Below are 26,294 nucleotides of genomic sequence, written 5' to 3' on the forward strand. Positions count from 1 at the left end.
CATGTTTGGAGATTCTCATCCACCGAGGTCTCTTCATGCCTTTTTCTGTTCTTCAAAAAATATTTGTTCTTGGAGATGATCAGATCTCTCCACCTCTTCCACAGCCTGCCTCAATAGTTGCCGGGCGACACAGGTGAGCAAGAAGACCAGCTTTCTCTGATAACGAGCCACAACCAGTCTGCGCACAGGGGACAGTTCCACAAGATTTAGGATATCTAGTTGCCCTGTATTTGGTGTAGAATAATTGTATAAGAGATAAGAGTGCTGGGATAAAGAGACAACTTGTCTTTGAAAGCTGTGGATGTAGCAAACCTTGATTTCACCCATGATACTGCTGAATAAACACTTCTGAAATGTAGCCTAGATGATACTACTGTTAGTAGGGTTTGAAATAGTTTTAGGATTCAGTAAAAGACAGAAAAAGAGACATTACAGGGATCTTCAATAATCAATATACTGAAGAAAAACTTCCACCTAAATAAATACAGGTCTCTATCCTGTACCTGATGATATCCCCTTTGTTTGCTAATATAGGTTGGGGAAAGAAATGCAGAGCAAGTTACTCAAATTTGCAATTGGCACCAAAATCGCAGAGTTTGTGAAATCCCTCCTTTTCAAATGCAAGGTCCAGTAATGCTTTCATGTGGAGGCCACAGTGGCAAGGTTGAATCCCTCTTGCTGGTGAACCTAAAGTTGCACATGGATATAACTGTACCTTGGAGGTGCTACTCACCAGCCCCTTCTTCTTGCCTGGATGTTGTGTCACCCCCTTCCTGTTCTCCTTAGTTTTCCCCTTTGACATCTGATAGGCCTCCTGACCAGGCAAGCATATGAAATCACCACACATGAATAAAAAGAATAACAGATAAACACATCACCAAAATAATGGGGCTGGGATTTGTGGGGAAGGGATCAATGCATATGTTGAGCAGCATCAGATCCTTGGTAAAATGAGGGTTCATGGATATCTTGACTAGTCTTGGCTAGCCTGAGTTTGAGGAGAGGGAAGGTCCCCAGGAAGGAGCAATAACATACAGGGGAACTGATCTCTGTGGGGTGAAGATCAGTTGTGATCCAAAAAAATCTCCAGCCTCCCAGCTGGAGGTTGGCAGCCCTGGTAATGTGTTATATAAATGTGTCACAGCTGATTGGAGGTTTTAGTAGTAAATGTGACATCACAAGAGAATATAGCATACCTTCCTGTGCCCCTTCATCAGCCCAACCCTCAGTGTGGGGGAATCATCATCATCAGGCTCAGCAGCCACTTATGAGTTGAAGGACCTGCTTCTGGGAAAATAAAAAGAACAACATTCCCTGTGTGTTGTGAAGCCTCATCATGCAACATTGAAATGAAATGGAGAGATGATCCTCCTTACCTAAATCTGAAAGGCTGTGGGGGTGAATGTCCTCCTTGTTCATGGTGAAGAGATTGTAGGAGAAGAGCTCCTCAGATCCAGTGGCGCATACAGAGGGATGTAGACCAATCTCCACTCTGAGATTTAGGCTTCTTGCCCTCCTTGGCATAGTGAAGCTTGCATGTCCCCCGAGGAGCCATTGCAGCTCATGGAAGAAGGAGCACTCAGCTGGGTCATTCCCTGGTCTGGAGTTGTGTGACACAGCCCTCTTGTACTCATACTGGAGAGCCTTGGTTTTCCTGTGCCATTCCTGTGCTGTTCTTTGGTGACCTCTCACTGCCAATGCCTGGCCACCTTTTTATAAGCTTGCATATTGCACAGGGCTCTTCACCAATGCTCTCTGAATGGGCTGTTGCCCTCACATATCAATGAGATCTCTGGTCTTCATCTCCCTCCAGGTCTCCCCTCAACCCTGAGGATTCCAGCCACTATCATTACCCATTTCTCTCTCTCCCTCTTTCTTAGTCACTCAGAACACTCACACCTTACATCTTCCAAAAGCAATCACCACAAATTGGCTGACCGTCCCAGGCACAGTTTCCCAGCCATGCTATTGTTCCTGCCCTCAGATGAGAGAAGCATTCCTACTGGTGATGACTTTCAAAAGCAGACCTGATTGGCCCAAGCATTTTCCTTCACTCCTTTTCTCCACTACAGTTCAGTGCTTTCATAATGCAAAAAATTCCCCACAGCTTACCACAACTGAAATTAATGGTATAATCAATAAAAACACAATGTAAATAACCATGAGAATCAGCCCCATCCAGTCAAAAATGCACAGTCATGGCTACCCCTTTATGTAGCTTTAAATTTTGAACAGACAAATTTTTTTAAAAAGGGGAAATGGTGCTTTAATATAATGGGCAAGCAATTATGAACGTGTAACTGTATACCGGTGAGGGCAATGGTAGATAGCCTAGATGCCAGGAGAGAAAATGTGCTTCTGAAATTTCCGAAAGTGCTTAGAGAACTTCACAAGATGGAGTATGGGCAGAGAATGCACCTAAAATGGCAGACAGGAGAAGAATCGAAACTAGAAAGGGGTAGACAGGGTGTGTGTGCAAAATTGGGTGGGAGAAATCAGTCGTCTCCTGGGTTACATTCTGCAAAGCCAAGCAGGAGATGTCTTCAAGAAGACTTGTGGGAAAAAAGTTAGCGACTTTTAAATAAGATACCCTGAGCACAAATAAAACATTCTGAGGACGTTTGGGGGAAAAACCTGTGTGAACTTCCTCCTCAAAATGCTTCTTTTAATGCTGTTTTATTCATCCTGTGCAGAAAGGACCAATGGGTTCTACATCCAATAAAGCATCAACTCTCCATAGAAGCTACAATGATTAAACTGAGGCTGTCATATTTAGGTCACATTATCGTAATACAAGAATCGCTGGAAAAGGACATAATGTTAGGAAAAGTTGAAGGCAAGCTGGAAAAGTGGAACATGAGATGGATTGACTCTATAAAGGAAGTCAGATCCTCCATTTTCAAGAACTAAGCAAGGCTGTTAATGATAGGATATTTTGGAGGTAATCAATTGTTAGGGTCGCTGTAAGTCAGAAATGACCTGACTGGATTTAAAAAACCCCAGTGTGCGCACACACACTTGTGTAATGATAAAAGTACTTCATGCCTTCTTTCTTAGTGCTCTATTATAAGGGCTGATAATTGCTTAATATATTGTTATTAATGTCAGTTATAAATATTAATTAATTAATTAATTAATTAATTAAATACACACATAGGCTCATTCTGCACATGGAGAATAATGCACTTTCAAACTGCTTTCAGTGCTCTTTGAAGCTGTGCGGAATGGCAAAATCCACTTGCAAACAGTTGTGAAAGTGGTTTGAAAACGCATTATTTTGCGTGTGCGGAAGGGGCCATAGTTACACATAGATTCCCATTGTTTCCCTATTTGCTCTCTTCTTGATTTTTTCCATCTTCTAGCTAATTTATCAACTGTTGTTCAATAAGGTCCAGTTTACAGTTGCACTGTATGGATAACCAACCGCATTTATTTATTGTACCAACCATGTAGCAGGACAGATAACCCTAACAGCTTTGCCATAAGCACAGGATATCATCTTATTTTCTAACATAAGCATCACTATCTGTGAGTTGAACGGGAGAAGCTCAATCACTGAGCAGATAACTGTTCAGCTTAACTTCTCTAGAGGCTCAATGTCAGCAGAGCTGACAAGCTTCAGACAGGATCCTATGTCCTGTCAATACATGCAGTTTGCAGAGGTGGATCTTTCCCATCTTCCTGTTTTCTACCTCCCCCGCAAAGCAAGGGAAAGACTGTAATTCGGTCCAACCCTTTCCCTTCCTCACTGCATTATACTATGTCATGTTGTGTATTAGCATCCTCCAAGTTCCAAGGAATTACTGGAGGAAGGAGAGAGTGATTATTATACCATCACTGACTAAAAACCTATTCTGTGATTATATTCAAATGGCTGCTGCAGTTAGCCTGTAAACCTATCAAGTCGTGAGTCCATGAGTGAATTTGCTACTAAATTATCACCTGTTATTCATGGAAATGAAAATGCTCCCTCTACTTATTAAGCTCCTGACTGGATAATTGCTACCATTTAGAAGCAAGCATGGTTTACATTTAACACTTCACAACTGTGTGATGAACTAAAACGGATCCTGAAATTCCAAAGCTTCCACCCAATATTGCCAATTTTGTGTGTGTTTTAAGGTGTGCCTACTATGTCAAGAGTACTGATTGATAAAACACCCCCCCCCCCAAAAAAAAAGCAGACCACACAAGACTGGGGAGTGAAGCCTCACTGCCCAGAGTAACAAGCCACCCCCAGCCCCTCTAACTGACCCTCAGCTAAGAAATCAAGGGACCAAGTCTCCAACCCTACATGGTGTTAGTCAAGAGATGAACCCTGCAAGGCAGGTCACTTGCAAGGCGTATTCCAAAAACAATTACATTGGTAGCTGTAGCCAAAATAGACCAAGGTACTCGTTATTTCAAGCCCCCAAACCCAAATAATGCCACTGAATAGGAAATGTGAAGGCTAAAATATAAGAGCAGCAGAAAACTCGGGAAGACAATAATAAAATTAAATAGCTAATGTAGGATACTTGCCTTTAGTCCTCTGATCTAGGTCTGGTCAGATCTGAGGGGAAATCAGTCCAGGTAGAGTTTCAAAGTCCAAAATCCAAAAGTCGTATTCTGGCCCTGCAAGGCCCAACCTAGTCAAAATGATGACCCAACACAACACTGTTCCAGAGGGCCCACTAATTACAGGCACACGCTTCAGTTCACCAAGGGCTGAAGCAGGAAGAAAGAGATGACAAAGCCCTGTTCTGCTTGTAGAACTCTGCCTGTAGGTCTTAAGATCCATGCTAATATTACAGTTAGTTGTAAAAGAGCATGGGGAAACATCTGGTACAGAATCTACAACCACATTAAGAATCCTTGGGCTGCAAGCCAAAAAAGAGGGCGAAGCGGCATTGAATGCAGTGTGATCCTTATGCCAGTGTCAGTGACACTAGCACCATGCCAAGGCATATGGACTCTGGCTTAGGGGCACTTAGGCAGGTGCAGGGATGCTGCACAGCTCTACAACGCTGGTACCCTGACGTTCACCCCCACACTGTTGTTTCTGCATAGCAAGGAGCTGTGCCAGAGTTTCCAGGGGTGGAGCTGAGTAAGGAAAGGAGTTTCATACTGGGAAAGCCTCTTCAGTGGCAAAGACTTACACCACCCAAAAGTGTGGGGTGAGTCATATGTGTCTATGGGCTTTTCTGGGAGAGAAAAAGATCTCCCACAATGCCTGTTCAACTTATTGCCTCTTTAGGGGCCACTCCACTTCATTCTCTGGCTGCCACTCTACCCCCCCCCCCCACCTCTCTGGACTGGACTGCCTATCTTGTTTATTTCAGTGATGGTTAAGCACACTTCACCTTGTACTAGACTGCCATCTAACCTTATAACAAACTGCTATAAGGACTAATTATAAGAAACTTTGATGTCTGACCTACTAACTTCTCTTACTTGCTTACTGAGAAAAGAATGGAGAACATTCTTGAAATAAAATCATTTCTCACTTAGCTTGATCTATAACCCAGCCAAAATTAAGCAGTTTTTATCAAAAAAATTTCAGTGAAAAAAATGAACACACAAGAACACTTAAATAGAAACCAAATTTAGATAAAAGACAGTCTTATAGTGCAATCCTAAACTTTGACTTCAATGGACATAGAAGCGTGTAACTCTGTTTAGGATGTACTGTTAGGCTTGCGGCCAAAATCTGGCTAGCCATATCAAATCAATATGTGACTGCTCTCCTCTCCAGTTCCTGACCAATCCTACATTTTCTTGCAGTTTTTCTATCATTCAGGCCCATGCCTCTGTTTTAGCCTTGTTTTCCCTGGTTTCCCCCCAATGCTGCTTTGTTAGATTCTTTTCCCAGATCAGAGCAGGTCAGCCAATAGCAAGAATCAGAAGAGTTCATCTAATGACAACCAGTTACCCTTAGGGTCTGAACAAATCAGTCAGAGACCCTTCTGCCCCTGTTGGTGACAGACAACCAGCCAACTGGAAGAATCATTGCCAGAGGTATTCATTGCCCTGGCAGTGATCTCCACCCAAGAATATTTTTGCCCAGTGTACATAAGGTATGAGAAAGTAAAGCAAGATTTAATGCTGGTATGGTGTGCTGTGGAGGAAAGACCAATTTTTTTTTATCTATTATCTCTGCCACACACTCAAAAAGTATTACAACGTTTTCTTGAAGAAGGGCTTGTGCCTGCAATGAAAATGATTGTGTCCTAAGATCCTGTAGACATTTTGCCATGGTTCTTTCTTTTACCCCACTTTAAAGTGAAAGCAACTAACTCACAGAAATGCTACGTTACATCACACACATGCATGTAACTGACAAACGGTGACTATCTTTATAATACTGCAGAGGATACTTAGGGCTGCCAATGCTTCATTAGGAAATTCCTAGGGATTTGGAGGTGGAACCCGGGGAGGGTGACATTCAGAAAGCAGAGCAACCTCAGCAGTGCATAATGCCAAAGGACTTCACCCTTCGGAGCAACCAGTTTCTCCAGGAGAACTAACCTCTGTAACCTGGAGATCAGCTCTAATTCTGGGAGATCTCAAGGGCCCATTCTAGACTAGCAACCCTATGGACACGACACACATTTAATCTGTCTATTATGCTCCAAATTATCAACACTGATTCAGTAGAGTTGCATCACTTCGTAGCATAAGGACCACTTTACCAACGACAAATGGCTGTGAAAGAAGCTGTAAGCACCATGCATAAACACACACATATAAACCCTGACGGTAGGATTCCATGTTATGCACATGTACTAAAATGGGCACTGGGGAATAAATCTGAGTAGCAAAGTCATGATATATGGAAGAACTTGATTTATTAAAAAGTTCTTGATTTTTGATTGAATTCTAAAGTTGTACGGTTATATAATACTAGTAGTGACCAGTGGTGGGATTTAAAAAATTTAACAATTGGTTCTAGTGGTGGGATTCAAATAATTTAACAACTGATTGTTTACCAGAACCATTTTAACAACCGGTTCTTCCGAAGGGGTGCAAACCTGCTGAATCTCACCACTAGTAGCGACCCTCTTAACAAATTGTACAGTCTGTCCATGCAGAACTGCTTCATTTATTTGGGTGAAAAGCCATGACTAGAGTATACACAGCCCTCCCAGTCCATTCTATATGCATATGAATGCATTCACATAGAACTAATTGTTTTTGGGTCTGGTATGAATGAAGAGAAAAGCATAGAAGAGTTTTCGCGCCGTGGTGTGTGTGTGTGTGTGTGTGTGTGTGTGTGTGTGTGTGTGTGTGTGTGTGTGTGTGTGAGCATGGCGCTGTTGCTGCAGCAAAGGCAGTTGTGCGAATAGCGCCCTAGGGACAATGTGTTTACTGTTTCTAGGGTGCTGGTTTTGGGCCGTGCAGAAATGGCCTAATAGTTATTTGGAATCAGGCTTTTTAATGTTAGAAAAAACAATTGTACCTAGCTCCTCCTCTGGCGTCCCTGGAAAACTGATCCCCGATTTGAGGAGGTCTCCGCCTTCTTCCTCTGAAAAGAAAGGAACAAAGTACACAACACAAATATTAATAGGATCCTGGATAAATTCTGACAACAAAACTCAATATTTCTTACAAGGACTGTATGTGCCAGGCAAATCATTTTAATATATCTGAATATTTTGCACCTGTTGACTCTTCTACTCCAGCACCCTCCAACACCCTTCAGATGCTTTCCTAAAACTCTTTTTCTAGCATTTATTTTGCCAGTTTCCATTCACTGAATTAGAAAATTTGTATATTATTATTATTATTATTATTATTATTATTATTATTATTATTATTATTATTATTATTATTATTATTTCGATTTAGTAGACCACCCTACCCCCAAAGGGGGTATTACAATTCTTTTTAATAGCATTACAATTCTTTTTGCTTGGTAGTTCTATAGATTGAGTTAGATTTTTTTCATTTATTCTGAAAAAAAAGGAAACAGTCCCAAAATCAGTTATAGCCAATTAACCAATTCCTGCCCCAACTCCAAGCAGCTAACTCTATTATAGGACCCAATAAAATTAGAAATTCTACAACTTTCACTTTTTCCAGTGTAATATAAGCTATCTCTTGTTAATAATATGTTTTGTCTGTTCATATAAGACAGGTCAGTATCAACACAAAAGAAAGAATGGATAAAAAATTTGCCAAACACATCAAAATTAAGAAATCAGTGGGAAATCATTTCAATTTCAAAGCACACTTTGACTTCCTCCTGACACTATTGCAACATAAAAGACTCCATCATTCTCTAGGACTAGAATTAGCAAAATTGATTCCATGAAATTCAGGCTCAGTCAAGCTTGGAATTGTTTTCCAGCAACTAAGATAATAAGCTATCTAACAGACCTTTGTCAAACCGAGTTTCCAAGTACTAGGCAAAATCACCTAATTGGATTTCTATTTTCTCAGTATACCATTAAACTTAATCTCCAGGTTTGCTAATCTGGAGGCTAGTATTGGTAAACCACCTCTGAATGTCCCTTGACTAGAAAACTGTACCAGGGTTGTCATAAGACAGATGTGACTTGGCACCCCCCCCAAAAAAAGTTTTCCTGTACTTTCTACAGGGGACACATACATTCTGAACAGTGTATGCTGACCCCAACACCTCACTAAAATATCTCACTAAAATCCAACAGTCCATTTCTTTCCCTCTTTCTAGGAATTTGGAGTCTGCTTCTAATCAATTTTGTTTTGATCAAAAGGACTGAAGAGAAAAGGAGCAGAAAGGGAAGTTGTGCAAATATTTTAGAATCTCCCTGTGCAGACACCACTCTCTGGAGTGTAACAAAAAACTTCAAGGGTTGAAGTCACAAAGAGCAATCAAATAGAAACCCCTTTTTTAAAAAAAAGAAAGAAAGAGGAATAAATGGCTCTATCTTAAAAAGTCAGTTTTTGAAAAGAAATTACCATTGCTATAACAATGCTAGCAGGGGGATATGCTAGTTGGTTTTTCTCCTAGTTCATCTTAGATTCCTAAAGTCTGCTTCTTCTCTTCAAAGAGTGTTAATTATTCAGAGCATTCTTTGTTCAAAACATGAAACTTCATGGAAAGAAATAATCAAAGCTCTTGCAATTCACAGAACTGAGAGGACACCTATAGCAAGATTACCTGCTTTTTGAAATCGCTCTGTAAGATACCCAAACTCAATCAATCCGCTTTTTCATAAGAAGATGTTACAGTAAAATAAAGCTTTGATCCTATTGAATCTTCTCAGGACTGAGAGGACACCTATAGCAAGATTACCTGCTTTTTGAAATCGCTCTGTAAGATACCCAAACTCAATCAATCCGCTTTTTCATAAGAAGATGTTACAGTAAAATAAAGCTTTGATCCTATTGAATCTTCTCAGGACTACAGTGAGGAAGTGTATCTAAACTGTATCTCAGTTCCTGAAGCACCTTTCTGTGTCATCTCAGTTTCTGAAACCCCCTTTCTGTGTCATGAGAGTTTAAAAACTGTATTTCTCCCATGTCCAGAGTTCAGCTAATGAATTGATCCTCAGCTTAAATTCCGACTTACTTATCTGTGAGAGCTAACTCTAATATTCATTTCTTCAGTAGGATTCAATCCGTTATCAGTCCCACGTACTTCAGGTGCTCAAGATTCTATACTGACCCTCCATTTACATTGCCTAATTTCTTTTACAGACCCCTGCCTTTTCAGTGGGACTTCGATTTCGATTTCGTATACCTTTAATGGCATATAAATAATTTTACATTTACATTGCAAGATAATAACAGTCTTTACAACTTCTGACAAGTTAAAATAACACCATTAAAAAAATTTAGCCACTGCTTCCAACAGCTTTTAGTTGTGGCTGTTTAAAAGATATATAACCTTCTGTTTATCTGTAATGCCTTCACTTCCATGCAGGAAGGGGATTATGTGCTTCTTCCTACCTATCTCATAAAAAGGACAATCCAACAGCATATGAGATACTGTTTCCACAGAACCCATGCCACATGGGCAATTCCTTTCTTTATGTGGAATTCCAAGGTGGCGACCAAGGCTAAAGGAGGAAGGCAGGGCATTACACCTAGCTAAGGTGATTGCTCTACGCCACCGGGCCTCAACCAGGAGATAAAGGTACTGGGCTACAATTAATCTATCCACAGGTATTCCCAGAGAGATCGGGGAACAGGTTTTATTAGCTTCCTCTAGCATCTGTTGAAACTCTCTATCAAAAAGTCTCTTCTTGATAGCAGTGGGACTTGTATAAGAGAACTTCCTAAAGATTTATTCCAATGTACGTATTTTTCATCGATAATGAATATGCCATAGCGTGTTTATTTAAATTACAACTTTTGCTTCTGGTTTAGTGGAAGTTTACCAATTTTAAACAAACCAAATTTCCCCTTCTGGTTCTGATATACCCTGAAGGTCAGCTAACATGATTTAGATCATAACAATTGGAAACGTATTGCAGACTTTGTGGAAGGCAGTACTGGCACCTTTCACAATTTTTTTTTGGAAAAAAGAACAGTTGCTGTTCCTGTTTGAAACAGTTAAATATACTTTGCATATAATATGCAGCCTACTAGAAATCCAGTCACTCCACTTGCAGATTAGATATAATGAATCTTTTAAAACGTGACAGGCACATGTATTGAAATTAAATTCTATTTGGAGAAGTAATGGACAACTCTAATTAAACACAAACATAAATCAGGCAGTTGCCATGGAGATGGCTCATTGTCTACATTTTAAAACTGAGCATTGGAGCCTCTCATTTGGCTTCATAAACTGAAGTCTTTTAAAAGAAATTGAAATGGTAGCCAACTAAAATGTATGACAAGGAATTTAAATAGAAAGGTAACTTTGTTCTCAAAAACGGAGATAAGAAAGGAGTTCACTATTTCACAGGCCAGGAGAAGACACTATTTTCCAGACTCAATAAAATGAGGAGGCCTACCTCAAAGGATTAAGACAGTGGCCTACCTCACACATGTTAAGAGCAGTGGACTCTAATCTAGAGAACCAGGTTAGATTCCCCACTACTGTCTTAGCCAGGTTTCAGAACACAAACTAACCAAGTTTGAGGGACGGCCTCCCCGGTCGAATCCTCACTACCGTCTTAGCCAGGTTTCAGAACACAAACTAACCAGGTTTGAGGTCGTTTGTGTTCTGAAACCTGGCTAAGACGGTAGTGGGGATTCCACCGGGGAGGTCGTCCCTCAAACCTGGTTAGTTTGTGTTCTGAAACCTGGCTAAGACGGTAGTGGGGATTCGACCCAGGTTAGATTCCCCACTCCGCCATATGTGTGGCAGACTTATCAGGTGAACTGGATTTGTTTCCTCACTCCTACACATGAAGGCTGCTGGTTGACCTTGGGCTAGTCACAGTTGTTTCAGAACTCTCTCGGGCCCACCTATCTCACAAGATGTCTGTTATGGGGAGAGGAAGGGAAGGTGTTTGTAAGCCACTTTAAGACTCCTTCCAGAAGAAAAAAGCAGGGTATAAATCCAAACTCTTCTTCTTCTTGTGGGAGGGACAATAATAAAAAACAAATGGGAACAAACCATGAAAAAGGCTATTTTAATGTGAACAAGTATATACCTTAAAACAGATGCTTCTTTTGCATGATGTTTCATGCACAAAAGTGCTTCTCCACTCATTTTTATGCTGGGGCACTGTACCTAATCCCAAAATGCACACTGAGGTAGCCCCAAGTTTGTCACAAGCACTTTGTATGGAGTGAAATATGAGACTGACTTTTTTCCTTTTGCCCTTTAAAACCACCTGCTACGGGAGCCAACCTGTGAATAGATTCATTTTGTAAATTTTATAGTTAGCTAAAATGATGGGTTGCTTTCCCAGCTTTTTGCACCAGATCCCTTTGGCTGAAAGTTGACTAGCGCACAATTCAGAGTATTTTACTCCTGCATCTGACATGCGTGTTTTCTGCTTGGTCAGTGTATCTTTTCTCCTTGCCATAAGTCATTTTCATTACTGACAAAATAAAATGAAAAGTTGTCTATTTAATTTTATGAGCCGAACACTCTCCTTCATGTTTTACAGTGCTGACACAACCATAGCTGAGCACTGGCTCCACAATCAATCCAGAGTGCTTTTCTCATGTATATTAAAAATGTACTTCCATTCACTTATATTCTGGGACTTGCCAGGTGTCGGCAGGTAGATGGATGTGTGCCATTACTGCTCTGGCAATAATGGTAAGGCTTTTGAAAGCATCAGCTCCTCACAATAAACATTTAGAAATATTCTTTCCAAATAAGAAATATGTAATAATTTCAAAAAGAAAAACAGAAAAGTGTGGGGATAATTTATGTAGACCTTTTTCTGCTTTAAGGAATACAAGGTCTTCCTGCATAGATGTCTGGCACAAAGAATCCCTTTTCAGACATTAACTCAAGGTGTACCAGGAGCCCGTATGATGTACATGTGACCATACCCTATAGGCCCAGTCACTATGTTGTGTGAGTAGGGGTAACACATGTATTGTGTTTCACTACACACAAGCAGACCAATGGATTTCTCATGTCAATATAATGAAATTGTTATTGCAAACAAATATGTGTGCTGCCCCCTCCGCACAGCTGAGCATACTAGAAACATCATAAGAACAGCCTTGTTAAATCAGACCAGTTGCTCATCTTGTAAAACATCCTGAGATTCACAGTGATCAACCAGCTGGTCTAAAGGGCTAACAAATGGGCACAGAGGCAAAGATCTTCCCCTTATGCTGCTTCCTAAAAGCCTTTCGGAGGTTTTAATATGAAGGTTCCCTTTAATACCCAGCTTAGTTGCAATTGCTGGCCTCATCTTTCATCACAGGCAGAACACACTTCCAGTAAGCAAAGGCGTAATGTCTGAAAAGGTGTCAGGCCTGTGCCTGGCAGTTGGGGATGGAGGTATTTGCAAAGGGAACTGTGTAGCTTTCTTCTCTGCAGGTATTCGGTTATCCCACTCTCTTTTGCCTGCGGCCTTGGGAGCCCAGAAGAGCCGTTCTTATCTTATGTGAAATGTTCCCAGCCCTGTAGTGCTTTGTAGTGGGAATAGAGTGAACCGTTTGGTGACAAGGGGGCGGGGAGCTCTGGGGGATATAGGTAGTAGTTTGCATGGAATCCCCAGAATCGTCTTTGCGGATGTTTACCTTTCGCTTCGAAATAAAGACTTTAGAGCAAATCTACAGTTTCTATTATTTTCGCACCCGGGGTCTCACAAAGGGCACTTAATGATCATTAGTTCATTAAGGCAAGATCCAAAACCTGGTTTCAGGCTCTCACTCAAGTCCCCAACAATTATTAGAGTATTAGAAAGAGTGGCATGGTGAAAGAAAATCCATGGGTAGCTTTGGTAAATGTGATGACAGAATTAAGACATCACAAAAAACCACAATGAAACTGATTGGGTACAAAAAAACTGTTCGTTGCTGTGCCTATGTGACCCTTGCAGCCAGCTGTCACTTCCCTACCAACACCTGGATCTCAAGTAAAACCCTTTTTCTCAAGCCAGGATACTAACATTCGGTTGAATTAAAGTTTAGAATCTTGGCTTGCATAGAGTAAACAAACTCCAGTTCAAAGAGACACCTGCATGTGTGATGGTTTGGTCATTGCTTTTCAGATTCCCTGCCAAGCCTTTGGACAACAGGTAAGTGTAGGAATGATCTCACCAGCCCTGGAAAGAAGTATCTAGTCAGCCTGGCCTATGTGCAGGTGCAAGGTTGGATGGACAAAACACAGAATGCACAGTTCACTGGGCCTGACCTAGAAGATCACACAGTCACCTTCAGAGACAGTAGAAAAAGGTTGCTGGTGGCCATGAGCTTAAACCACCGCTCTTTGTCAGTTGAAAAAAGACAACTTGGATGTCTAATGATGGAGATGGATGAATAAAATCTGGTGAGGCCCTTGAAGGATCTCTGTATTACTTCCAGGTACAGTCCTGTAGCTGAAATGCCAGTCAGATGTCCCCTCAGAGAAGTGCGTTCCAGCTCTGGAGAATGTAAATGGAGTTGGCATTCAATAACTGAAGTGACAGGGGAGGGAGTTTTATGTCTACAGAGAGATGGAAAATAGAACTATTTCTACTTTCTGACATACGAGGAGGTACAAGGCTTTTGGGCATTCAGAAATACCTTCATCAGAGCCATTAGGCCCATGTTGTATTGACCATTCTGGTGATAAGTAGAATGGTTTGACATATGAAAAATTGCTGGTGCATCTGATCTGGAAGGCATCACCTATAAAAACGATGTCCCACTCCATAATTGCAGTGTTTTCTGTTATCTGATGAAGCAATTTGGTTTAGAAATCAAATAAATAAACAAACAAACCCAGTTTAATGCTGTTGTGGGTTTTCCAGGCTGTGAGGCCGTGGCCAGGAAGTTTTTGTTCATTACGTTTTGCCCACATCTATGGCTGGCATCTCCAGAGGCATATCATGGTAAGATGTGTTTCTCTCTAGCAGGGGTGTAGCTAGGGTAAATGGAGCCCGGGGCAAAATCTGAGTTTTGCGCCCCCCCCCCCCCCATTTGGGCAGCATCCCTCCCCCACCACGACCAAACAACATTTTTGCACCAGTTCATCTCAAAGTCACCATTGCATTATAGAACATGGCCCAACACACAAATCTGAACACACCCAGGGCATATCCCTAGTTTTAGCGAACAACACATTGAAAGTGATGCTATTTTTTGAAGGCGGGGAATCCACCCTGAAACAGCATCACTTTTAATGTTGTTTAAACTACAGAGCCCAGATTCTCACCTTTAAATCCACCTTAAGGGGATACTCTGGGCTCGCTACTTTAAACAACATTAAAAGTGATGCTTTTTCGGGGTAGATTCCCCACCCCAAACAGCATCATTTTTTCAATATTGGTTATTGTCGAGTTTTCTGGGCTGTGTGTGCCGTGGTCTGGTGTATCTTGTCTCTTAATGTTTCTACCTGCATCTGTGGCTGAGTATTTTCAGAGGTGTATCACAGAGAGAAGTCTATTATACACTGTGTCCAGCCTTCTCTTATAACAGACTTCTCTCTGTGATACACTTCTGAAGATGCCAGCCACAGTTGCAGGCGAAATGTTCCAGGGGAACAAGATCTATCAGACCACAGCCTGTAAAACTCACAACTACCAGGTTGAATCTGGTTTTTGAAAGCCTTCAGCAATACTTTTTCCCAATGTTTTTTTTAATCTAGAGAGCCCAGATTCTTCCTTTAAATCCACCTCCAAAGGAGGTTGGATTTAAAGTAGAGAACCTGGGGAAAGGATTTGAGGGTGCCTGTCAGGGGAGGCAATGTTTAAGCTAACAGTACCAGAAACTTTTAGGCTATCTTCAGAAGACTCTCCTGATTGTAAACCACCCAGGTTTTAGTGAGAAGTTTGGTTCCAGGAAGCCCCAAAGTTATGGACCCACCTCAAAGGGTAGCCCCATCTACCATTAGCCTCCCATTGGAAACAATGGAGGATGGAGCACTCCTTTTGGGGGGTCCCATAACTTTGGACCCCCTGAACCAAACTGCACCGACTGGGTGGTATCAGCAGGAGACTATCCTTATGATACCACACCCTAGGGTTTAGTGAAAGTTTGATTCAGGGGATCCAAAGTTAAGTGGACCACCTCAAAATGGTAGCCCCTCAAGTTACTATTAGCTCCCATTGGAAATAATGGAGTATGGGGTCACCCATTTTGGGGGGTCCATAGCTTTGGACCCCCTGAACCAAACTGCACCAAACTTGGCTGGTATCATCAGGAGAGTCACCTGACAATAGTCCTGGAAAGTTTGAGGTTAACAGCTGCTAGCCTAAAAACTGCGCCCCCTGCAGGCCACAAAATGGGAAAAACCCTGAAAAATAGAAAAAGCCACTAACGAACCTGCAATTTTTGCGCCCACCACAAGGTGGCGCCCGGGGCACTTGTCCCCGGATGTCCCCATGGTAGCTACGCCTCTGCTCTCTAGGGCATAGAAACATATCCTCTGAAGATGCCAGACATAGATGTGGGCACAAGGTTACAAGCAAAAACTGCAGACCACAGCCACACAGCTTGGAAAGCCCACAACAGTCAGTTGATTCTGGCCATGAAAGCCTTTGACAATACATCTGCCCAGTTTATTTTGACAACAGATGCCTCCAGGTGAGGATGTGGAAGGAGTACATCTGAAAGGATAATGGTTCTGATAGCTGTCTTTTGTAAATATAATGAATGGGCATGAATTCTTATGCTGAGCTCTTCTCCCAAGCAAAACAGGTTTTTATTACCCTCCACAGATGGGCATAATCTACTCTCACACTATTGACACCTATTGAAAACAGTCTATCCAATCACATACAGTGGGGGGAAATTCCTCTAAAACATTCACCGTGGTGAAAAGGGTCAAGGATGAGTGAAAGAGGAAAATACTGAGGAAAGATTTGAAGACAAAAAAGAAAAGATGTAACCACCTGAGGTTCACAGTTCTTTGAGGACAACGTTCTCATCAATACTGCTGCTGTAGGAGCCACAAGGAAATTAAGTGGCAAGACGTAACTCCTTTCCCTTGGGCATGTACAACAAGCTCAAAAAGGAGGAAAGTTTCATACATAAAAGCCTAAATCTAGAAAATTCTGAATAGAGGATCCATTCTGAATCTTCCCTTCCACCATCATTGGGATGCAGAGACATCAAAGAAAACAATATCCACTATTCTGTGCTCCTTGGAAGCAGGGCAAAATGAAAAAAAAAGGTACAATCTTCAATATCATTCCTCTTTTAAATATAATTGAAGTTACCATCAATATTATTTATTAAGTCCAGAAAATAATCTGTATAACCTGTGAAATTAGGTATTTGCAAGAACTTCTGTCAGGTGAGCAAGGTGTTTAAAGATGGGTAATGGTTACTCAACACTGTTACAAAACAGCATTACACTATATGATGAAATAAAAAATCTGCATACATTAAGCACTTGAGCAATTATCAGAACATACACGTATGCAATTATAAGAACATTCACATCGGTTCAGCAAAATACTCTTCAAATAGGAAAAGTCAATAGTATATTACAGATAATGTAAGAAGGTTTGGTACAAAATATGATGCATGTGCCTTCAGAAATGTTCTTAGAACATTATTGCCATTACTGTGACACTGTACGGTGCTGCATTGTCAAGGGGGAAATCAAGTAGACTTGAGTCCCGTCTCCGTTCCCCCCTGCTCTTGTTTACCATCAAATCTTCAATGAAAGGATCAAATGGTTTTAAAATGTGGTCTCATCTTCTCTCCATGACAGGACAAGAGATATGTTCAATTAATGAGTCATTTCTGCTCTATCAGGACAATGGCAGTGATTAGCTTTAATCTCCAACTTCCACTTCCGCTCGGAACGCAGCTGTACACCAAAGGCTCCACTCAGCTTTTACTCTAATGACTGAAAATAGGATTCATTCAGCAATAAAACCTTCATAGATTCATGCTAGGTTCTAAATAACAGGATGAAAGGGGCAGACATAGTCACTGGATACGTGAATTAGCTGGTCACAAAAAGTACTAAGGACAAATAATAAATAAATAAATAGATCCAAATGGTATTGACTACCGTATGCTATGAAAGAACACCTCTGCATCACACTGAAAAACAGTCAGGATTAAGGAAAGTGAATATATTCAAGAAATAAATGTACACTGCAGTTCTAGGTTCATAGTCAAGGCTCTAGGGCCTCTGTCTGGTTAAAAGAACTTCATGGCTGCAGTAGACTATGAAATCATTTTCCTGAAGAAGTCAACCATGAGTATAAACTAAAATAAACTAAATTCCCAGCAGAGGTGCACAATAGAAAAATATATATATAAAGATCCAATTGTGATTCAGAAAATCCATCAGTGCAGCTTCTGTTCAAATAGTATAAAAACGTCCAAGTGAAATATTAGGCCCTTCATTTTAAAGCAAAACTTTGAAATGAAAGCCAGACAGGGTGCACCCATATAGTAAAAACAAACTCTTGCCCTTGATGATCAGATTTAAATTAATGATCTTCTTGACTGCACAACTCAGAGCTCTGCTCTGCCATTTTGATTGCATAACCTCCATGTTAACGCATCCTGACATACGAAACACATGTTTTGGATCCACACAGAGATCTAATGGCTATCTTCAGACTTCTCCTAAGTTACAAATGTGAACATTAGGGTGGTTAGTTGGGCTTTGAGAAAATGTGAAACAGAGCCAAAAAGATAGTAACTAACGCTTTCAATCCAAAGGCTGAAAATAGCATATTAAATATGTCATTTTCAAGCAGAAGATAATTGGGCAGGGTGAGAGTTTCCTTAAACAATAAAGTAGCTTACATATAGTTTTATGTTTATAATACAAACAAAATTTAGAAACTGGGTACTTTAGCAAGCCAAGCAAAGGGATTTAAAGTGAAATCTTGGGCACAGTTACCCCCATCCAGTAGCACAATGAGGGGGTGCGAGAGGACTGGTGCCCCGGGGTGCCATTTGGCCAGGTCATATGGGTGATGCTCCATTGTCACTGCGCCCCTGCTCCCAAACACCATGTAGAGTTCAGAAGCAGGGGGCACAGCTGAACGCTGAACAGGCCAATGCTAGCTTACCTTGCCCTGAACTATACCTGCCCCTAAGCTCCACTTGACTGGAGGTGACTTGGTGGGTAGAACTAACAGTATAAAGCTGGAGCCGACAGTTCAACTGCTCAGTCCAGTCCTAGGCTCAGTGTGGCTTGGTCAAGGCCAGCATCAAATAGGCCTGCCCTACTCTGAACACCAGGTGGAATTTGGGGCGGGCCAGCTCAACATTCTACTGCACCCCTGCTCCAAAACTCTACCTGGAGTTTGAGTGGGGGTGCAGTTGTGAGAGGGGCAGCTGGCAATGCAACCCGCACATGACCTGCCCAAGTGGCGCCCAAAGTAGGACAAGCTGTTGTGCTTGCCCCAGACACCATTTTAGGCAGTTATGCCGCTGCCCCCATCTAAACACATTTATCTTCTCTTACAATCATGTGCAAGTTACTCCAATCTGGAGACTGGAGTAAAGCTACGTAGGACTGTATCATAAACTGGCTTTACCACAACACAGGCTACACACAGTCAAAACTCCCTTCACTCTACAAAAAATATGTCTAACCAAGTATTCTACCAAGTATTGGTAGACTATTGTACCAAGTATTGTACTGGTGTCACAGAAGGCCCCCAAAATGGCCACTTAGGAAGTTGGACTCTATGGCATTATACTCCACTAAAGTTCCCCCCACTTCTCCAAACCTCACCCAAAATCTTCAGGTATTTCCCAGACCCAGCATTTGGCAACCCTATGCGGAATCCAGAAGATACCATTAAATAGCTGGTGCTGTTCTGGGGGTTTTGTTCTATTTTAATACTTAATAAAAATATATTTAAATCGAAAACCAGTTTTGTTTTTTATTTATTTAAAGGAATGTACATCTTATGCATTGTGTGGGGATATTGTTTTTTCAAATTAATCTTGTCATTCATTAACACAGTAAGCCGAATTTAACTAAACGGTGAAATGTTGACCTGCAGCAGTATTTCTTCAAATGTCAAGTGCTGACTGGTCTCCATGGGCCCCTGAACAACTGCCATAAAATAGGGAAAAGAAATAAAGAAAATCCCCAAAACTTTCACAGATTTGTTTGTACATATTTTTTATTTGATAATATTTCACAAGGTTACCAACAACATGGATATGTTCAGTTTCATGTAATAAAGAAGACACAGGAGCATCATTAGCACATCAACAGGTTCCCTAACAATGTAGTCACCTTCAGCAACCATTTATGTTGCAGGGAAGCAGAATCCTTGCAGTTCATTCCACTTGGCACGGTGAACTCAAGATATTATTCACAGCCTGGAAAAGCAACAAGAAGATAAACATTCTGCCACTAATGATGCTGCTTCTTCCCACTATGTTTACAAGCTCTAAGCTGTGGCACAGCTGATGCTAAACTGTTGCTAAGAAAAAAAAATTAGACAATGTGGAATTAAGTTGCTTGCACAGAGGCCTGGGCCCACTAGAATGCTTTATGGAATGGTGATTTAATGGGGATTTTATTTAACATCTCATATGGTGGTTGGAGTACATACAAACAAGTCATCCACAATGTCTTTTTTCCTGCAGCCAACACATAATTTTTTCTCATTTGCTTTAAAGCTTGCTTTACATTGCAGTCTTACTTATATATTCGAAACACACAGCACTATAATTAAGTGGAGCTTGCAGACTTTCTTTGACTGAGTTTTCCCTCCTCCTTTTGTACCAAGGCAGGAACTCTCTATGTTTTCAACTTATTCTATACAGAGCTTTTTTTTTAAAAAAAGTCTCACTTTTCAAGGGGAAATATTTTTAGACATCCCTCAACTGTCTGCTCATTTTTGTGAAGAAACAGGTCTCTTAATGCTGTTTCTTGTTTTATTCAGACAATAGTTCAGGCTGAGGACTAGTCACGATGGAAATTTCTTTTACAGAAACTCGGGAAGTTGTTAGCAACTGCAAACACAAAAAGGGAGATGGGAACCCAGATTCAGTTCACACCACTGAGTAAAATCTGCTCCAAGGACGCTAGGGCTGGATGGAACTGATCATTCCATCTTGTTGATGTCTGAGGTCATAGATGGGAAAAGGGATTTGCTAGGTGGGCCTAGCACAACTGCAGAGTTTACAGTTTTATTGGCACATTAGTTTGACCATTAGACAGTCATTGGTTGTGGTGGGCTTTCCAGGCTGTGTGGCCATGGTCAGGTGGATCTTGTTCCTAACGTTTTGCCTGCATCTGTGGCTGGCATCTTCAGAGGTGTATCACAAAGGGAAGTCTGTTACACACTGTGTCCAGTGAAAAGAGAATGTTCTCACCTCTTTGATACACTTCTGAAGATGCCAGCCACAGATGCAGGTGAAACGTAAGGAATAAGATCCACCAGACCACGGCCACACAGCCCGGAAAACCCACAACAACCAGTTGAATCCAGCCGTGAAAGCCTTCGACAACAATTTCATTGTTCAAGTGACATCATAGACCCTATAGCTGATTGGCTAACCAGGATCAGGACAATGTAGATCTGTGAGCATACAGCTTAGATCAAACATTCTAGTTTTTCCCTTTGCTCCCTACTGGTTCTGAGCTTTGGCCCAAGTGCATTGCCCTGTGCCTTATCTTAGTGGGGATCTTGCTGACCAAAAACCTTATCTTAGACTTTGGACTTTGATTCCTGAAAGAATTCAGCCTTTGGGTAGCATTTTGATGTTTGAACCAATGCTTATAACTGTGTTGTTACTAACAACACAGTTATAAGCATTGGTTCAAACATCAAAAACACAGTTATAAGCATTGGTTTGCACATCAAAAAGTTACTTGTTAGTAACTGAAAATTGGCTTTATTATATTATCCTATGTTTACTGCTCTTTTATATTTATTCTTGCACAATTTTAATAAATAACCTTAATTATACTTTGTGGTTTGAATTTAGGAGGCTTCAATCTGAATTCAGTACTTTGTCCTTTATTGGTTACAGCTATCAAACTAATTGTTTTCTGAAACTCACTTTGTAAGTGTTCTACCTTGCATGGGTGATTTCCTTGATCTTAGTTCTAGGCGGATCAGAGGCTTGTCCCTTGATCTCTCACTGACTGGGTACTGAAAGGGACTGATGGCAGGCTACCAATTGGAGTGTGAGGAGTCACACTTCAGCTTTTTGTAATTTGTTTAGTTTAATAGCTCCATCCTGTGGATGTCTTGGATTAGACCAGTGATTCCCAACCAGGGTTCCATGGCACCCTGGGGTGCCATGAGCATGTCTCAGGGGTACCATGGCAATGCTATTTGCCCCCCTCACTTTTGTGGTGTCTTCTGCCGGTGCCAGCAAGGACATGGAGCTGGCCCAGGGGGCAGGACCTGCCGCAAGGTCAGCAGTCACTTCCTGCCCCACAGTGCTTCCCTTCACCCTGGGGGTGGCAAGCAGGGGCACTGGGAGGGGAAGGTGGGGGTGGGGTGGCAGGCAGGGACACTGGGAGGGGAAGGTGGGGGATGGCAGGGGTACTGTGAGATATGAAAAGTGAGGTCAAAGGTACTGTGACATCGAAAATGTTGGGAAACACTGGATTAGACTTTCACATCAATTTTACATGGAACTTTACATTAGGGGGGAGGAGGAAGGGACAGAATTAAAAACCCTAGTCCTGTTTGTGCTTGATGAATCGTGTCCTGTTTGCTGTGTACGTCAAACTGAGATATTAACAGTAAACTTAAACCTCTTCATAATCAGTCTGTTGAAAAAGTGTAAACTCCTACTTCAGCCTGACTTGAAACTTCATAATTTAATTATTTACGTGCCAGGACTGGTAGGTGTCTCTTGTGAAATGATCTCTTAATTCAGAATTCATGAATGCCTGAAACATAATGGAAGTCCTTTATATCAGAAGGTTTCTGTTTAACAGGTCTCCACTGGAACATCAGCATTCCTCAATATAAGCAAATTCTGCATATCAGATTTTCATTTGGCAAACTGGAAACTGAGATCCCAGAACTGAGGGAAGTGCTAGCCACTCATCATCCTTCAAATGCTATTAGCCATCTTTTCAGTTTAGCCATCTTTTTGTTTAGTTTTCAACTGAAAGTTATGTATAATGAGGACAATTAGGTGTGGGAGCTTAGGACAGGCAATTGGACAAGATAATCCTTTAAGCCTTTTCTGTGTCAGCTCACTGCAATGAAACAAACCTAAATCAAGAAAAATACAGGCTCTATTATATACCTGGCAACTGTGCAAAAGTACATACATGGTCTGCCTGCTCAGTCAATTCTAGGCAGCCGCTTGAGCAATCATTTATATATAGAAAGAGGCCTCCCAGCATTTTAGTTCTTTGTCTACCAGCACCCTAGGTGACGGGAAGAAGTGGGAAGGGGTAGTATGTAGCAGTATATATTTATTATATTTATATGTCACCCTTTCCCTTCTGGGCTCAGGGTGGCTTCCAACATTTCCATATTGAGGCTCCATATAAGAACTTTGGAATAATTTTCATATTGAAAACTTGCAATCCCTTGCAAACTTGCATATATCTGCTTACCTTGGAGAAGGAAAAAAACATTCAGTCGCTGCTATCGAGTTTGATTTTGTTTGTTACAAGTTTGAGATAGGATTGCCAGTAAAAATGAGAGTAAAAAAATCACACCCAGGTATGGAAATTTGGGGACTTGTTCTAATTGAATACCATCAATTCTCCAAGATGTAGAGATAGTTTCCTTAGCTTTAAGGAACTTCATAACCTTTGATTTTGAATAATTGATCACCTAAAGTTTCTCAGATTTACAGCATTTTGAGAAATGGTTTAACAGTCTTCTCAGATCAACCTGAGTACAGGACATAAAAATGTCCTACTCCACATAAAGGAGTAGGGTTAATGCCTTTGAAGATAAGTACAGAGGATGAAATTCTGCTGAGGATAGAGCAACTGCAAGATCAAATACAGATTAAAAAGTAAGGAGGCCAAAAGACAGCCTTGCTTCACTCCTCTATCAAAACGAAAGCACTCTGTAAATTCTCCCTTTTCCCCACAGTGTACTTCAGTCACACAAGAGGAATAAAGGTTTTTTTTATTAGCCAAAGTAGTCTTTTATCAATTGAGGTGCACTTCAATTTTCCCCACAGTCTACTCCCAGATATAATGTCAAAAGCTCTTTTAAGGTCTATAAATGCAACATACAATTTACCTCTATGTAGGGAAGTATATTTTTCTGCTAAAATTAAACAATGACCTTGAGGAGTGAAGCCGTTCCTAAATCCAATTTGTTCACATTCTGATATATTATTAGAGGTTATCCATTCCTTTAATTTGAGGTATAAGTATGAAGTGAATAGCTTAGCCACTGATGAGAGAAAGCTGATGGGATGGTAGTTTGCTGGATCTGCTTTGGAACCTTTCTTAAAAACTGGGACAATGATGGAGTGTTTCCAAATTGAGGGAATCTCCCCCAAGAAGTTAATCTCAGAGACAACTGGGGCTAAAACTGTAGCCCATCACTGAGTCCAGGCCTGGAGACCTCCCTGAAAGTAGAGTTTAATTATGAATATAACTTGCAGCTTGGTGATAGCAGGCCAGAAGGGGAGAGCAACAGTAGTCAATTCACATGTGTGATATTTCTGAGAGAAAATCTTTTCTTAAAAAAATAGCATCCATTCAGGCATCAGAATAAAAAAAATGGAGAAAAAGATCTGTTCTTCAAATTTTTAGAGGTCAATGACCAGAAAAGGCTGGAATGTTTGTTATGTATTGCAGAAATCAAAATACACTATGCATTTCTTCTTTTTTCTTGTTTAATGTGTTTCTTAATTGACCCTCGAGGTTCAACAATTTCCTAAGGACTCCCAATGTATTGTTCCATTTAAATTCACAATGTTCATGGTGAATCACTTTCTTTAAGGATTTGTACTCACCATCAAATCAACTATTGAATCTATAAGCTTCTTGAGTCACTGAGTATGATTTAATATACAGAGGTTTGAAAATATTAAACAAGTAATACAAAAGAATGACCATCTTGTTATTTAGGTTAGTCAAGAGGAGTTTTCCTTCTCTTTCCTGAAACTCTTGAGAATCAACCATTTTAATTACTGCCTCCTCAATACCAGGAGAGCATCAGATACAGTTTGATTATCAGTTAATCGAGACAGTTGCTTGGAGGGTAAGGAAGATTGGGAGATGGTCCCCTCTTATATATTCTTCCAGCTTAATAGTTGCAACTAAATTGAGTTGATCTGATGCTATGATAAATGAATCAATCAAATTGGTCCTGCATGAACAAAAATCACGTTTTCCATTAATTCTTTTTGTCTTTTCAGAAAAAACAGCCTTCTTTGCATAGAGAGGTCAAACAATTTAAGACCTGTAGCATTAACTGTCTTATCTTTTGAGAATCTGTTATACAAGCAGGGAGAGAGAGTTTCTTCTGGTTCCCCACTGAACTACTTTTTAATCAAATGCTCACCATCTTGACCAATTCTGGGCAGGACTGGAAAGTTAGGAAACAGGTGAGTCAAATTAATATAGGTTTCCAAGAATAGTCAATAGTTGTTGATGTTGAGTTGGAGAGATGTAAATTGATGTTACTATAAAAGCCAAATCAATTAGTTGCATCATGACAGCCAAGATCAGATCAGATGAAACCATTACTTCTAATTTGAGGATATTCAGGGCAGATGATATGAGACAAGCTAGCCCACCTTTCGGGTTTCCCCCTTTCTCCAGCTTTTGAGACTCCCTGGAGAAAGTGATTGTGATAAACCTAAGGAAACTGACATATAAAAACTCCTTTCCATATAATGCTACTTCAAAGCTAGGAGCATGCAGAGGCAAGAAAAAAACCTGACTGTGAAGAGTTAATTTCTCCACAACCGTTGTGAGTATATGATATGCTGGCAGAGGATGGAGTTTAGAATTCAGTCAGAACAGCTGATAGGATTATTGGTTAGAACTCTTAGAATCAAAGGACTCTGATGTTTTTATTATCTGTGTATAGATCTGTGGTATTGGCAGGCAAAGAGTATTTGGGAAAAAGAATGCTACTCTATTGTAGGATAAACATTAAAGAAAGAATTCCTAGTCCAGATTCTTTTTTTAAAAAGAGCTAGTTTGATTACTGAACTGTGTGTGTGGAACAGAGAGAGCTGGCTCAGTGAGAGTGCTAGTGTCAGAAGAGGACCACTCTAAACAAGAGGGGAATTTGAATTTTGTGTGGGAGAAGAACTCCCATCCCTAGTTCTGAGGCAGATTTACTTCAAAAGCTGTGAAGTGATCCCACAGTTTGGGAAAGTCTGAAGGGAAAAGGGAGTTGGGTAAATGATCATTCCTTCTAGATTTTGGGTACCAGAATTTACACATGATCGTCTGAGTGAAAGTCTGAGTCAAAGGGGAATAACACTTAGAAAATCTATTTTATTTTAAAGAAATTAAAAATCTGTTACAAACTGGAATCAAATGCCATCTGAGCTGTACTAGTAAGAACATCTTAATGGCCTTTTCCACACTATTAAAAACAAACACATCCTGCTGCCAAATGTTACACTTGTTTTTTGTTGTCATTGTTGGTACCCAAATGTTTTTTCCCCTGCTTGGTTCTGGACACATTTTCACTTTACTTCTCCTCCATTGTTTTTATGAACACTTTTGCTGAAATGTTTTTTCCAAAACGTTTGAGTCAGCTTTTCTTGAGTGTGCCATGATATTGATTCATTGCTTATTTCTCTGCTCCACCAAACCCCCATCCCCATCCATGCCCTTGTGTAGTCCCCCTCCACAG

General features: G+C 40.8%; 1 protein-coding gene across 2 annotated transcripts in view; it reads right to left on the minus strand.

The window, feature by feature from the left end:
- DLGAP2 (DLG associated protein 2) overlaps positions 1 to 19,816 on the minus strand; it is a 164,929-nt gene extending 145,113 nt beyond the window's left edge. For both annotated transcript variants that reach the window (XM_048497715.1, XM_048497706.1), the window contains exons 1-2: positions 19,763 to 19,816; positions 7,439 to 7,504 (exon numbers count right to left, since the gene is read on the minus strand). In XM_048497715.1, the coding sequence (XP_048353672.1) occupies positions 7,439 to 7,504; positions 19,763 to 19,775 (79 nt within the window). In that variant the 5' untranslated portion in view covers positions 19,776 to 19,816. The remainder of the gene's footprint in view (positions 1 to 7,438; positions 7,505 to 19,762) is intronic.
- Between the last annotated feature and the right edge of the window lie 6,478 nt (positions 19,817 to 26,294).

This window comes from Sphaerodactylus townsendi, linkage group LG01 (genome assembly GCF_021028975.2).
Source record: "Sphaerodactylus townsendi isolate TG3544 linkage group LG01, MPM_Stown_v2.3, whole genome shotgun sequence".
NCBI lineage: Eukaryota > Metazoa > Chordata > Lepidosauria > Squamata > Sphaerodactylidae > Sphaerodactylus > Sphaerodactylus townsendi.